At 47.2% G+C, this 16,447-nt stretch overlaps 1 protein-coding gene across 39 annotated transcripts in view; it reads right to left on the bottom strand.

Moving 5' to 3' along the window:
• Window positions 1–16,447, bottom strand: part of MAP2 (microtubule associated protein 2) — a 235,414-nt gene that overhangs the window by 63,271 nt on the left and 155,696 nt on the right. For 38 of the 39 annotated variants that reach the window (XM_042784417.1, XM_042784420.1, XM_042784416.1 and 35 more), the window contains one exon: window positions 10,141–10,426. In XM_042784417.1, the coding sequence (XP_042640351.1) occupies window positions 10,141–10,402 (262 nt within the window). In that variant the 5' untranslated portion in view covers window positions 10,403–10,426. Of the gene's footprint in view, window positions 1–5,626; window positions 5,727–10,140; window positions 10,427–16,447 lie in introns of those variants that run through there. The other variant, XM_033008995.2, reaches the window with a different exon arrangement.

The raw sequence follows: 16,447 nt of genomic DNA, 5'->3' as shown, positions 1-16,447 counted from the left end.
TCTACGTTCAGACTAAAACAGTAGGGAAGACAAAGACGGGGGTTTGTCCCTGGCTTCCTTCTTATCTTTCCTTTGAGCTCCTCATTCAAATTAAAACTCAAATTGCCTTTGCTTTCCAATTTTAATACAGAATAGTTCATCAGGGTTAGCTGAACCAAGACATTTGCATATATATATATATCTCACACATGTATTTTGCACTGTAAATATGCCCCAAAGTAATATTTCCTTTTTTTTTTCCATGAAAGTCGTGCCTCTGTGAAGACAGCTGAGTGAGGTCCCCATTGCAAAGCACTCGCACTCTCTCTCCCCATCTACCCTGTCTCCCTTAACCTTGAGAAGCAACTGCTAGAGGAAAGGAGGAAAAAAAAAAAAAAAAATCCTCCTTTTCTTTGTCAGACAGCCTGGCTGTGGCTCAGAGCTGTTACAGAGAGGCTGTGCACTCCTGAATGCTAAATAAGCTCCCAGGCTACATGCTTTCTCTCGGCGGATCTTAAAAAGAGATCTCACTCCGCGCAGGGATGTGTTGGCATGGCAACATGGAAAAAAGAAATCAGCAACGCCCGGCACTCCTCGCAGGAGCAGCAGACTGTGCGACACTCATTTTTGTAAGCGATCTGATGGTACCTACCTCCTCCCCACCAAAGGCTGAAGTCGTGCCCAGCTGCGTGTGGAAGGGCAGATGGCCAGCGCGGGTGCTGGATGAACCTGCCCTCGCCAGACGCGCCTAGGGACGGCCGGGAACTGTGCCTCGCGCTGGGCCAACCTGTGGGTAGCCAGGGCTGGAAAGTGCACCAAGCCACACACGCGAGTTTCTGCAGTGGGAAAAGGGGAGGAAGGGATTTGTGAAGCGTGGGGGAGAGCGGGTTAATGACCGCACCTCCAGGTTTTTCCGCTCCACGGCCTGTGAGACCCTGAGAGCTGGTAATTGCCTGTGCGCAGGGCGAGGGGCCGGGGAATGAGGCAGGCAATGCCCACCAGCACGGCAGGGCTGTCACCTAAGAACCTGATGCTTCCCTTTCAAGGTGACTTTGGAGAAGAAGTTGCCATTTTCGCTCTGCCTAAAACAAGAGCAGCTGTGTGTCTGCAAAACAAGGCTCTGTTGTTTGGTAATGAACATTCCTCCAAATCTTCCTGCCCTCAGATCAAAGCTGGAATGGAAGATTATATGCTGGCACAGTCCCCAGCGATACCACCTTCCAGCTGCAATTGCAAAGACCTCTGCCCGCTGCCAAGTGTTGCCCAGTGCTCCTGCACGTCCTTCATGCTGCCATCCTGGGGATGGAGCCCGTGATGGCCTCCCTTCAGACATGACAGAGAAGAGCTGGTGAGGAGCTCCATCTCCACCTCCCTCTCTGCAGAGAGCAGGGGCAGAGCTGAGCCAAGCCCAGAGGGCAGGAGGAGCCCACAGAGAGCCCTGCACAGGTCTGTGCCGCCTGCCTGTGGCTCCGCCGCAGCCCTCCTGGCTGACCTGGGGCAGCTCTCTTCACATCTCTCTGACTTTTCTCCTGGCTTTTACAAGCCTTGTCTACTTTATGTAATTCATAACTGCACAAACCGTCTCCTACCATTCACTGAAAAGGACCGCAGCACAACAGGCCACGATTTAGAACGTGGCCTCTGGACACAACTGCCCCACCAGTGACTCAGCTGACGCCAGTGCTGGAGGGTCGAGATCCAGCCCACAGAAACAGCAAAGCCTGTGTTTACAGCCCCCATCAGAGCAGGCAGCCAAACACGGATGGCAGGGAGGAAGGGCAGAGGCAAACAGACAAAGGGCAAATTTTTGTCCACAAAAAGACGAGACAAAAGCAAAAATTTAACTCCCAGGATGTGTTCTGTATTTGACAGGATATTCACCCTTCAGCAGCAACAGCTATCCTGGCTACAGCGGTCCCCCAAGAACAGCTGCAGATGTTTTCAAAAGGCAACTCCAATAAACAACACTCATGGCATACAGTCCAAATTACTGGTGTGGTTGGAACAACATCTTATGAAAGATATTTCCTCCATAGCCCAGCCCTGTTGCTCCTTGTTGCATCTCCAAGGTTGTTATCAATTACGTTTTCTGGGAACACTGACGGCACCAAGTGAGCGCTGGTTGCCAGGCCAACACACTCACAGGCATTTTGCTCTTACTCCTTAAGGAAGCACAGCTGCTTATGCAATTCCCTCTTGCGATGCTCATACTGTAGCAAGAAAACACCAAAGCGAGTCAAAATGCCAACAGGGAGCCCAAAGGAAATGGCTGGTCGATGCACTCTCTTGGCCAGATTCAATGCTGACATGGCATAATGCAGCAGTTGACTCTAATGGTGTTACTGCCCCTGGTTTGAGATATGGTTCTCAAAAGTGAATCTGAACCACACACTGACATTTTCAGAGGAGCTCTAGTGACAAAAAAAGATTGATGGCTGAACTCCTCTGGGGTTTCTGACTCTCAGCCATGGGCATCAATGGCATCTGCACACTAGGTTATCTCACCCCTCTCCCTTTCAGGCAAGAATTTTTGCACGCTCGTACCACTCAAAACTGTGCCAGACCCTCCAACTCTCACCAATACATTTCAGTCACAGACTGACTGATTTCTGAAGTCCCAGGAGGAGGCAGGAGGGCAGAGCCAGCCCCTCAGAGAGGCTAGGGTTGGACAAAACGCAATGTCTTACTGAATTTAGTGACTGGTAGTGTCAGCCATGGAAAATATGACAGAGGCTGGTCTCTGCAGCAATTAGTGAACATTCAGAGTCAGGGAGAAGATAGTTGGGGTATAGGATGCATGGGAAAAGACAGAGTTTCTCTGGCCTCATTCCCTACCCTCTGCAGAAGAACAACTGAGAAGGATCTCTACAGCAAGCATAACAGAGAACAGTGAAAATAACATTTTCTACAAGTGCCCCAAAAAGGCTCTGCTGTTTCCACCTATGCTTTTTCAGCAACATAATTTGAACATGTCTAAAATATTCCAATAATGTGTCCCAGAAAATGACACTTGTATTGCTTTTAACCCAGAGAAGGAAAGTTTCAGAAGTCTGGTATCTAAATTGGCAAAGATGATGGTGCACAGTAATTACTGTCACATTTCCTGGGCAAAGGGAGGGAGATCAGAATACCTAATTAACAACTTCTTTCCCATGGGAGCCACCAATGACATGGTATGAATTCTTCCAGCTTTCTAAAATAAACAGCTGAAATGGGACAAACACAGCAATCACCTTCATCTCTGGGTGCCACTGATTTTATATGCTTCTGTGCAGTTTGCCTGTATTGCTTGAGACATGCAGCTTGCTGAAAATGCCTATCTGACAACGGGGCTGCGAGGCTCCTTTGGGGAACAGGCATTCAGGGAGTTTGTGGGGGGCTCTGGCAACTCCAGGAGGGCTTGGGGAGCAGCAGGATGACCAGTGCAAACAGCTGAATGAAAAGGAAAGCTCTGACAAAGCAGTCCTGTTGGAAAGCAAGACTAAAAAGGCCTCTGTATAAAGAAAGCCTGTTTGTATGTTTACTGGCAGTGCTATCTTACTATTAGCACTTGGATAGCAACATAGAGAGAAAGACACACACATGAAAAGAAGATCAAATGAGAAGTTAGTAGAGGGGGAAAAAAACATTAACACACCGTGAGACCAAGCGATGACTCGGTGCAGTTTCAGCCTGGAGAGGCTGTCGTGTCTACTGACCCCATGCGCAGAGATGCAAACCTGCCCCCGTACAATCTGCCATCGCATCTCCAGTCTTGGCCCTCATGGGCTGAGTGCCCTGAGCCAGCACAACTAAGCATCATGGTGATTTTCTAACAGCACACTGGTAGTAATGGCTGTGAGCAAGATCCTCTTTACCTAGAGACTGGATAGTACAAGGCCAGGCTATGGAACATGATGGGATACAGGCTGTTGCCTTAACACACTGCCAGGTGGTTGAAACAAGCACAATCTCTGTCTTCAACATGGTTTTTTTTTTTGCATAACCAACGTAAAGGGACTCCTCACCTCTTCTCAAGTATTTACTGGCTATGCCAGGGCAGTCTTTCAGGCTGACATTCACAGAATCACCGAATGGTTTGGGTTGGAAGGGACCTGAAAGACCATCCAGTTCCACCCCCCCTGCCCCGGGCAGGGCCCCCTTCCCCCAGCCCAGGGTGCTCCCAGCCCCGTCCAACCTGCCCTTGAACCCTTCCAGGGAGGGGGCAGCCACAGCTGCTCTGGGCACCCTGGGCCAGGGTCTCACCACCCTCACAGTCAAGGATTTCTTCCTTACAATTAATCTAAATCTCCCCTCTTTCAGTTTAAAACTGTTACCCCTCATCCTATCCCTACCCTCCCTAATAAAGAGTCCCTCCCCAGCTTTCCTATCACCCCCTTTAAGCACTGGGAGGCCTCCCTAAGGTCTCCCCGGAGCCTTCTCTTCTCCAGGCTGAACCCCCCCAACTCTCTCAGCCCAGCCTCCCAGGGGAGCTGCTCCAGCCCCCCGAGCATCTTTGTGGCCTCCTCTGGCCCCGCTCGAGCAGGTCTGTGTCCTTCTTATACTGCAGCTTATTTAAATACACTTATTTAAAGAGTAGCTGGTCACAGGAATAGATTGGTTGCAGTTCCCCATTTAGACTGGCTGAACAAAGCCTAAACCAAATGGCTGAATTAGGATAAATTACATTCAAGGCTGTAATGTGATTTGCCCCTTCCCACTTTTCCCCTCGGTTGTTTCCTGCACACTGGTGTTCCTGCTGTCTGAATCCCCTCATCTCTGGGATGATATCTGCCATCACACAAAAGCTGTGTTGGCTCAGGATGAACAGATAAAATTGAATCTCTTTCTACTGTCCTTACTTCATCTTCAATTTTTCCTTCTTTCCTTGCCACTTCCCGCCCCCGCTTTGCTCCCTCACAGCTTTCATCTCACCAGCTCTCTGCCCCTCACCCCTCGTAGCCTTCCCGCTGCTGGGTCTGCTCCCCCACCATTCCTCAGCTCCTCGCTCCTCCTTCAGCTCAATACCGCCACATTTTCATTCCTCTTCACAGGTCTAGGGCCCTCCCCGCTTCCTGTTCCACTTATAGACTCACACATCCCAGTCTCTAGGTCCCCTCAGCCACCAAAAATGGCCTCTCTCATCTATCTGTCATGGGCTCCCTCTCACCCACCTTTCCCATGACTCAAGGGCTCTGAAAAACAAGGCAGGAGCGCTCAACCTCTGTGCTGTGTCAGGAAGTCTGCTACAATTTTCCAGCAGTCTCTCTGCTTCCCACATGGTTTGGGTAACCTGCCAATTAATGAAGGGCTCCATTTGTCACTCTGGCAGGACACGTCACTGTCCTTAACATTGACTGACACCAGGACAGAGCTACTGTCCTGAGGCTCTGGTAAGAGGATTTCAGGAAATGCTTTCCCTTCATCTGCCAAAAAAAAAAATTCATCAAGTAACTGTGTGGGTAATCCAAACCCCCTCAAATATAAACCTGAATTTGGCATATAATGAAGAAAGCACTCAATCAGCTGAGTCACTGTACATAAAGACATATTGTAGATGCTTCACAATGCACCTAACTACTTTTACTCCAAATTATATAAATTTGACAGATTAGTCATTCTATTACTGAAAAGAAAAAAAATGTATTTGAAGTGTAAAAAACCAAACCTTTGCAGCTTGATGCTCCTTGCAAGTCAAACACAATGGATTGTGCTGGATTGCTGGTTCCCAGGCAGAGAATGCTGCAGCCCATCTGTACTGCTCCGCAGCGCTTCCTCCCAGTTAGTTGACCGCGACTTTTCAGCAGGCAAAGAAAAGGCTGCCACTCTCATATTTCATTATAAGTCAAACACATCCTGTGCTCTACCATGAGGTCCAATCCAAACTGTTCCCCATCAGCCCACTTCAGAGTGAGTTTCTGAAGATTACTCTACCACGCCTCCTTTACAGCACACATCTCATGTGACGTGAAAATGTTTGGCTTGATAAGAGCTACAGATCTCATCCTCCCCTCTTAGTACTCCCAAAATCCTCACCAAAGATGCCATGTGTGTGTGCAGGTAAGAAAGGACATGGATAGGCATGGACCAGGGAGAGCAAACTCAGTGGATCTCGGGCTGTGGGGTGCTGCAGACCACCCCAAAGGCAAGGTGTCTTTGGGAGCAGCGTGGGACCTGTGGCTGGCAGAGGCACGAGGCTGAGGATGGAGCGGGGCTGAGCTGGTCTGCCAGGGACAGCCCAAGTCCATATATACAAATATATATACACAAATACATATCAAAAGGAATAGCTGCTTTACCGCCCTTCAATTATATCACATCCGTAAGAGCTTTCTATGCACTACGCCAAAAAACCCAGCCTGTTCTCTCACACATATTTGCCTGTGATTTCAGTGGATGCTGGACCAGGCCCTGAGGCCACCCTGTCCACAGCACTGTGCACTCTCCCACGTTCCCATCGGTCCATTTGAAAGGAGGGCATTGATGTGCCTCCATAATGCAGCCATTACCAGCGTGATACCGAGACAGATCAATCAAAGGCAACACAACAGCCAGATTCAGAGGATTCCAAAATTGAGGTCAGACTCAATAACTCTTAGATGCCAAGAGAGAGAGACACACATATATACAGGAAGGCAAATTTTAGCTGTACAAACCTAAAAATGTCACTTGTAGTGATGGATTGTCTGTGTTTTGGCAAGAATTGGTATTTCCTCCCCCACTACCACCCCTCGCCTCTGCACCAGTGTTGGCAGAAGGTGCCTTTGTCCTGGTGGCCTGACTCTAACCTTCCCCTTAACACACAGCCCTCAGATTTTACAGCACAAGCCCTGCAAATGGATGCCCTGCTGCTTTGCTGTACCCCGAAGGGACTATTGCACTGCTGAAGAATTCCTTTCCCTAGGAGAGGGCCATTTCATGACTAAATCCCAGCTCCTGGGTCAAACAGGTGCTGGAGATCTTCCTTAGGTGAAACGCCTCAAAATGTAACTGAGCTCTCATCAGAAAGGAAGAGGAGGCTTCCTGGGAAATGCCCAAGTTATATTAGTGCCCTGCTGCAGATCAGCTGGTTGTTGCAGTTGCTGAGGATTTACCGAAACCAACAAGAGGGCTGAGAAGCCAGAGATTTTCCTAGGTTATGGTGCTGGACTTGCACCAGGGAAAATAAAATCCCTGTAAATCCACTCAAACCCACAGTTTGGCTTAATTATCTCAGTTGACCTTGGCTTCCTGTGTATTTTCTCCTCAGCTGTTTGGAGTCAGTAAGCTACTACAAATGATTAAATGATTCACATTATTGGTAATTACGTGTATCAGAGTGACATTTAAAAACTCTACGTGATACAATACCCCACTGCAGTTAAAATTTACAAGCAGACAAACACAGCAAAGATGACTGAATTTAGTAGCAAATGGCAATACTGATTTCAAGGTGAAACTCTGAATCAAACACAAAAAATCCACCTCTAAACTTCCTGCTTCACAATGCATTAAGCATATCCAGCTAGTAAATACCAGTGTAAAATGGCAACACACGCCCCAACAACACACGCTCCCTTTCTATCACTACAGTAAGTTGCCAACAGGTTTCTCCTTCAAAAAGAAAAAAATGATTAAAAATATATCTTAAGTATCCTAAGATGGTTTACGTTGCATTAATTAAGTACAGGCTTAGCCAGTGTGTGTGTGCAGAGTACACAAGTTTGCAAGAGAGCTAGGTATTCATGCATGAAGGCAGGCAGTTTTAGGGACTTTTCTGGTGTTCAAGGACAAACAAAGATGCCACAAGGTAAGTTATATTAAGACTCCCAAACAAAAACTGTGTGTATCGACAGTAAGTGCCCACACCGGAGATCTTGCAATCTAAGCAGACAGTGAGAAAAAAAGCAGGGGAGGCAGAAATGAGGCCACAAAGTGGTGACTGGAGCAAACTTCACCTGCATCATGACTAGTCTTGTTCCCCTGACAAGTGTGTGTCCCCAGTCCTGCTGCCTGCCCTAGCCCATACTGTCTCATATTTTCTCCTGCTGCTCTTTAACCTCTTGCCTCAAAAAGCAACATGAAATTACACAACTACAATGCCCGCTGATGGGCAGCAGTGAGTTCCTGCCTCCTTTCACCTATTAGCTGCAAACTCCTCAATTAAATGTTCAGGTCTCTCTCAGACACTGACCACCGCTCAGAACCTGAGCTTGAGAGACCCTGAGAAGAGCGCTTCCCTCCTTCCTCTCTAAGGCGAGTGTCTTGGTTTGGGCTGAAATAGAGTTAATATTCCTTTTCAGGAACTAGATGAGAGCTGTGTTTTGGATTTAGCTTTGGGTTTGGTATGGGAAGAATGCTGATAGCACACTGATGTTTTCAGCTGCTGCCGAGACTTCAAGGACTCTCCAACTCCCCGTGTCCTGCCCGTGCGCAGGGCACAGGGAGCAGGGCGGGAGCACGGCCACAGCACCTGCCCCTAACTGCCCAGTGAAATATTCCATACCATGGGACGCCATGCTCACTGTATAGAGGCGGGGGGGTCGGGAAGGAGCTCGCTCTCTCTCTCTCTCTCTCTCTTCCGGGATTGCGACTGCGGGATCTTGGTATCTCGGGGTCGCTGGCCGGGAACGGGCTGGGGATTGGTCAGCGGGTGGTGAGCAATTATGCTGCACATTGCCTGTTTATATATTTCTTTTTTTCCCCCTATCATGGTCATTGTTCTCGTTCTATTGCCATTATTAAACTGTTCCTATCTCAGCCTGTGAGTCTCCCTTCACCCCTCTAATCCCCTCCCCCATTCCCAGGAGGGGAGGGGGAAGGGGGGGTGACCAGCTGCGGGGGTTGGTTGCCGACCAGGCCCAAACCACGACAGCGAGGAAATTCCTCTTTATCCTGTAAAGTTATTCCCACTTCTCCACGTGTATGGGTGGGACTTGTCCAAGACTGTGAAAAATCTGTGGCAAAGGTGAGAAATGTACTCAGTCTCCCCACAGCCCACATCAACCTCTAAGAACTGCATCATCTCACCTCTGTGATTCCTGCACACCTACTCCTGCTTATTTGCTGGCTAAGCATAGCACAAGGCTGGGTTACGGAAAAGAGACAAAACCTTGTTATCATCCCCCCAAACAACTGTCAACAGTGTGTTCACCTGAACCCTTACACAAGATATCTTTTACCTTTGACTTTCAAATTTTGGCTATCCACAAGAAAAGACTCTTAAAATCCAAACCCATTTACTTTTAGCAGAGATCCATTTCCAGCACAGCTGCCTATGAAATGACTATAGGGCCCAAGAGTCCTAAAATTCTCCAGTGCTGAGAAATTATGGATAGTATCTCCAAATGTTGTCAACAGCCAAAAAACATTGCTAGAAAGATCTCTTTAGCATGCATGGATGGATGTATCAAGGGCAGCTGTGTCTGTACAAGAGAAATTCCTCTTGCGCTGTGCATTTGGGATTTAAAGTGGGAACTCTGCACAGAGAGAATTAGCATTTACTTCTAAAACAGGAAACCTGCTTTGCACATTTTATTGTGACACAGTCACACTTTTTTTCTTCCCAAATAATAAGCTGAATCCTAGAATCCTAACAAAGTTTACAAATAGACAAAGTCCCAGTGAGCATCTGGTGAAATATGCCTGGGCAAGGGTGAATAAATGCTGACGCTGCAATGTAGGATTCCTGGTCAGATTGAGCAACACATTATTCTGCAAATAGTTGGCGGTTTCAAGAAGGTGTTGTAACTTGTGAGCAATAACAGGAGAACCCTTCCTTCATGCACACACAAATGCATGCAAGGGCAACATGAGCCATCCATGCACCACAGCTGAGTGGTTTCTTACTCCCTCCTAGCCCAGACGAGCTGAGCAGCTGCTCTACACCAGCCTGTTCTCTCGTCCCCAGAGAGGCGACTGTGTCCCATCTACCAAGAGGCACTAAGGCACCGTCATGCTTTTCCTGAAGTCTTCTCAGAGCACTGCCCAGGATGTTGGGTAGGGATACGAGCTGTGCAAACCCAGATGAAGATGCAGCCCTTGCTGTGAAGAGCTAGTGCCCTTCCAAAGCATATGCTCCTTCACGTCAGCTCCCCTGTGCCCAGGGCACACTTGGCTCCATGTAACATTTCCCCTTGGAGAACCATTATCCAGTGGTCTGCAGAGCCCCGTGTTTCGTGGCGGGGCACTGAGGTGCATTACCTGCAGTCTCCCTGTCCCCCGCCGACAGCTCTCCGTTGATCCCATTCTCTTTGGTCCGAGTGTATGTCCCCGGCTGCTCGTGGCTGCCCAGCCCTGGCTCCTCATCCTCTCGGTAGGGAAATCCATTGGCACTTCTGACCAGTCCAGCACCTGCGCCACCCTGTTCCTTAATTTCAGGTGAATGTGGGTGTGAGGAAGCCTCTGTTATCTGACCCGAAGTCCAGTGTGGTGCCTTGGCTTCATCTTTCCTATCTTCCGCCATGGTTCCTTGCCTTCACCGCGTGGCCTGTAATGACATTAGCAGGAGAGATCAGCTCCGAGCAGGTGACTGTGCCCCTGACCGTCAGGCAGCGACCGGGTGCAGCACAGGCACGTCACCAGCTGCACTGCCAGGGAAACTCGTGTCCGGCAGATGAGAGAGGGTTTAAATGCAGAAGTGCCTCTGCTTGTCTGTCCTGGGTGTGAGTGAACTGCTTTGAAACCAAAACAAACCACAAGCGGGAAAAATTATGGGTCAAGTCCTCCCTGACTCTCAATATGCCTTGCAATTATTAGCACCAGTTTCTTGAGGGCTGCCCTTCCATTAATCTGATTTTAACTCATTAATCATAGTTAAATGTCGACCCACTTAACGAGGGGTGAATCAGCCATCATAACGCAACGACATCTTCCCAGGGTGATAAAGGGAAGAATGCCACAACTGCTAAAAGAAGTGAAGCTGTTACTGCTATTTGCATTGCAGCTGCAAAGAGCGGGTGCTCTTCGGGCACAGAACCGCAGGGCAATCCGTCCTCTGTGGCACATGCAATCTGCTGCGAGCCATGGCAGAAACCACGTTGAGAAGTCACTGGGTTCCTGAACATATGTGCTATTTGACCCTGTCTATATCCTCTCTTACTTGCTGTTTTGTGAACGTTCACACTCATTCCCTTTTGTCCAAAACAGCCCCTGGGGAATAGCTGTTTCCCACACAAGCATTTGCATTCTCTTATGACTATCAGTATTTATACATAAACAAAACTAATCATTATTTGCTACTTCACATGTATTTCACTCCTATTAATTAGCTCTCCTTTGTCCAAGCCAGGAAAAGAAGCCACCACACAAGCTGTATGCTTTGGCTACTCTTCACAGAAAAATGTAGTAGTAGATTTTCAATATGTAAGCCTAGGAAGACAATGTATCGTAATATGTGTTTCGATGATAAGGTACATATGTTCTGCAGACATTTAACAAAAAACAACCAAACAAATCAGAAAAAAAACCCACTAGTTTCCACAGTCAGGTCAGTTTGTAGAAAACCTCTAAACATGAGATAAAGCTGTTATTTGTCAGATAATCGTTCACAATTTATAACTCAACCCCTTTCAGATCGGATATTATAATTTAATAATACTGTCTTTCAGATCTATTTTAAATTAAAAAATCATGTTGAACCATGAAAATTAGATTTCATTCACAATAAATATGTGACTCAAACTGCAGTTCCACCCCAAAAAGGATTAATAATTCTTTTGCCTCTCAGTGAAACCATGGTGTGTTGGGAGGCACACCTTTATCGGCTCTCACTCTGACCCAGCACCGTTCCCTGGGGATAACCAATTGCCTAAAGTCTGCAGGAGCAGGGGGAACTCCAAGCCCAGCATCTCCTCTAAGCTGTAATGAAAATGGTGGGCTGAGCAGTATCACAAGGCTCAGTGGCACTGAGACAGGCCTTATTCGGCCACAGAAATGGTAAACACAGTCCACTTCCCTTTGCCTTCCCCTCCTCCTTTACCCTGATGGGATACTCATCAGTGAGCCACTCTGCATACACAGCAAGAGCCTTAATGCAGCCATCTCAAATCGTACGGGAAGAGGTGATGGCGTAATTATGAAGGAGAGAGCCAGAGCTGGGTAAAGGCCATCTCCTACGTACCAAAGACATAACCCTCTGCCTCTAGGTCTGTTTACTGCATGAGACTAAAGAACATTTTCTGATCAGCACCTTTCCAAATCATGAGTCCATGGGACAAACATCTCCCATGAGATGCTACATAGAAACTACAGGAGCGAGTACATACTCACATACTACAGGAGTGAGTAGCACACATCCAAAGGCACCTCCGTTTGGGGTCTGATGACAGAACAGAGCCTGTTCTGGGAAAAAATGAGATATTCTCATCTGTGTCCCCTGAGGAATCTCAGGGGAAAAAAAAAAAAAACAAAAACACACCAAACCCAAACCCTAACTCAAGGCTTTCCCCACCAATCCAGTGCACTTTGAACCTGACAGAAAGACTCAGCAGCAATATGAACCTGCCCATCAGCATCAGCAGTTCAGCCCCTGGGTCACCCAGAAGAGGAGCCCAGAGCCTCAGCAGGGAGAGGGAGGGTCACTTGAGACCTGAGTGTGGGGAACATGGTTCTGAAAATCACTAGGATGAACATAACCGTTACATCCCACCGCTGCAGTTTGGAGGCTATTGTCCCTAAAGTGCCCTTCCCTGTTCCAGGCAGCCACTCCCTGCTTCACTGGAAGCTCTTGAGGAAGGATATTCACATCCTTACAATGGACTGTGTCACAGAAGTCCTCTGTGAAAGTAACAGGAGTGCTTTTATCTTTAAAAATAAATACAGTGGGCAGGCTTCAATGAGAGCTGTGTGTATCTGGAGGCAGAATTTGGCTCAGTATTTATAAAAGATGGTTACAGAGTGAAACATGGATGGATTCATTCTTGACTGTTATTCATCAAGTGCTCTCAGAGTTTATAATGGTAGTAGAAACACAGCGAGTGAGTCACACAATGCATCTTTGTACTCAGCAATTTAGCAATGACTATCTGCTGTATGGCATGAATCATCCACAGCTCAGGTTCAAATCCAGAATACACAGGTGTGCTTTTTACCATCAGGTTAGTTGTTTTTCTGTCATTTCATTCGCATACCATGGAATTAATCAGATAATTTAAATATCGACACAGAAAAACCAAGAGTGTTTAAATAGTGATCGGTATATAAAAAGGAGAAACCTGGAATAGTTTGGACAATCTAGGGAAACACAGTATTTCAGGGAAGCAAAAAGTTCCTCTTTCCAGTATGATATTCTTTGCATAAAATGCAAAGAAAGCTTTCAAAAAATATCAGAAAAGGCGGCACAGCCAGACCTTTAAACTGTTACGTTGCCTTAGTTAAAAATTAATTTGGATATTTATTAGCCTTTCTTCTCTGTCTTTTATAGCAGAACCTCATTATCAGAGAATACACAGCAGGGATCTTACTGGTATGTTCTCACTCTTTCCCCTCCATCAGCTGAAGTTAGTGGCAGTGAGAGGGTGACTGAGGCAGGCGCTGGGCCACGCAGGAAGGGCAGTGGAGCTCATGGGCTGTACCAGCCCCCGCTGCACCAACACCCCAGTGCAACCCCCTACTCCAAAGCCTTCCTGGTGACAGCACGCCAGTACGCCATGGGGCACAAGCACGAGCCTTGGCGCAGGCTGAGTTAGCTACATGGCACAGGACTGTGGCAACATTGCTCTTACATTATGTTCCTCACCGTGAAGCCTGATCAAAAACAGCTGAGCGAGTCAGGGTATGGGAGTGGGGTGAGAAATGTCCCCTCCTTACAGAGGGATCAAGCAGGTGCTGTTGTGAACCAGAGACTGCATCAGTGACGCTGACCCTGTGGGTCACGCACAGCCCTCACCAAAAGGCTTTCCTTGTCCAGACTGACGTGGAAGATGCTACTGACACTCTGGCCACTCCCTGTCTGTAGAGATCACGCTCCATTGGCAGCCGCCAGCAGCAGCCACAGCGGAGAGATACTTCACAAACCTTAACTTCATGTCTTTGTTACTCAAGTGGTAAGCTAGGGATGGCATTATGGGTCTGAACTGGACACCCTGCCTTCTAAACTAGTAACTTATAGCAGAAATTATATTAGAAACTAATTCCCTCATCATTTACAGCCATTTGGGAACTGTATAGAGACAGAAAATACTTCAATAACTTGTAATTAACATGGACAAACCTCATGGGGGACGCGCAGTCCAACTTTGCAGCTACCTCCTCCTTTCACAGGCACTGTATATTCTTAACCCATATGCTCTTTTATGCGACACCAGCTCCCACTGCCATCGCTGGGTTGAGCCAAGCCTGAATGCTTTGAACTCGACACACAACAGATCACTCATAGTAATACAGCACGAGACTATGATAAGCAAAATCCAAGAGAATGCTGATTTAACATCCCATCGTGCTAGCTGTCCTTCTCTATATTTGTGAGTACATCTTGCAGGACCATCTTAGCATTATATTAACATTGCCTTTGCATGTAAGCAGGTAAGTTTTCTACAGATTTTACTTTTTAAGAGAACAGAATTAGGCCAATACTTAAGGGTTTTGCAGATACCCTGCCTTCCTGCTTGAAGCCCTGTTTTCACCTACTCCTGTGTCTATAAGCCCAACCACAGTGAAATGAGGCTATTTGATTTCAGGGAAACTAACTCATGAACTAAGGGAAACAGCCACCTGGATACATGGAGGAAGAGCTGCAATTCCAGTTCAAGAGAGAGAATAACTCTGGAGGTTCCCAAAAGGAGAGACAACAGACTCCTCCAAAAAGAAAACCAAACCCCGGCTAGGGGCATGGCCAGATCCTGAGCTCAGTGGGAGGGAGAGGGGAGGAGAGGGGAAGTGCTCCCTGTATGGCTCCAGGGCCAAATCCTGCTTCCCAGAGGGCTGTTTAGCAAAGATGCACCATAACACTGACTCAGCTCCCCTGCTCCTGAGTCCGGGGCCAGAAGAGGGTGGGGATTTCTCTGTGGAGGCAGGCTGCGGTGCAGAGGCATTTATAAATAAATTAAATTCCTCCTTAACATAAAAAGCCCAAACCATATACAAATAGGATGCAGTCTAACTCCTACTAGTAAATAACACAACTGTGAAAACCTTTAATTCATGTCCACGTATCAACTGGCCAGTTGGGATGATGTGTCTGAATATTATGTATCAGGCACTGTGGATTAAGAGGTCCCAAGGAAATTTGACAGTAAATTTAATTTACTGACAACTATGTCTAGAAGAGCAAAGGAAAGCGGGTAGGTATGACGAGGCCAGAATAACAGCAACAAGAGACAGAAGGTGGGAAATCTGGATGAACAAATTCCAATAATCTCCTGCTACCATCATAAAACTAAGCCTGTAATATTGTCTTCATGGACCCTCCACATATTTACCAAATGAGGGATAATTTTGGATGCCATGAACACATGGAGAGTTTTGCACTTGCGTTTCACTACATTTCAGTTAACATGCATCTTCTCTCAGATTAATTTGATTATTTTCAGATGTGAGTGGTGTGCTTCACACTGATCAGAAAGAACCACAGCAAACTGCATGGATGGGGAGAAAGTCTCATGGGCTCTGACAGGGACCACGTTAGCTCCCCTCTTACTCAAAATGCTCGGTCATGGTCTAGAGCCACTAAAAGATTAACAAAACTTACTATTTGATGCTAAATGTCTAAGTGCCACAATTCTAGTAATAGGGTATGTTATTAAGACAGAATTAAACATTCAATTGGAGCCACTCTACTTCTCAAGCCTAATAAAGGATGAACAAGATTCTCTTGTAATTTATAACAAATATGATTTATTTTTTCCTTGTCCACTGCTTGAGTTATAAGCTTGCAGCTAAATCCCTCCTTCTAGACAACATGAGCAAGACTATCCACTTAAATACTGCCTTGCAACTGTTAAAAATGCCAGCAGCGTTCATCTCCTTGCACTTGTATTAGTGCTTGGCGCTTTTAAGAGGCTTTTCCATTGCCATGCTGCAAACAGTTAGTCAATAGTCACATATTCTTTGTAGAAAATCCTTTTGATTGTACCTTGGATTACAAAATGGATGAAAAATAACGGATGGCGCCTGGACCAGAAGCTGAACAAAGGAGGCTCACTGTGGAAAGACGCTGAAAATTTACTGCAATCTGCATCCTTGCCAGAACTGGGGATGAGGGATGGCTGCAGCCTCTGAAGCAGTGGATCAGACCTGCAGCACTGGCACGGCAGAGAGCAAGCAGAGAGTCAGGGGAGCGGCTGCTCGTACTCCACGCTCCTTCCTGCACCGTGTCCTGCCTTGTGGGCACAGAGATTTTAAACCCCTCTCGGAGTTTCCCTACAGTTGGGCTGGGCATCGGCAGAGGCAGGCGGGTGGGAAGGGTGGGTCACCCCGCTGCAGGAGCTGCACAGCTCCTGATGGAGGTGAATGCTTTCACCTGGAGAAATGTGAATCTGACAAAGCCCTCCAGCTCTGTACTGAGTAACAA

The sequence above is a fragment of the Tyto alba genome, unplaced genomic scaffold (assembly GCF_018691265.1).
Source record: "Tyto alba isolate M040663 unplaced genomic scaffold, T.alba_DEE_v4.0 Super-Scaffold_7, whole genome shotgun sequence".
Classification (NCBI taxonomy): Eukaryota; Metazoa; Chordata; class Aves; order Strigiformes; family Tytonidae; genus Tyto; species Tyto alba.
The sequence above is the reverse complement of the archived record's forward strand: the minus strand, read 5'-3'. Positions and strand labels throughout refer to the sequence as shown.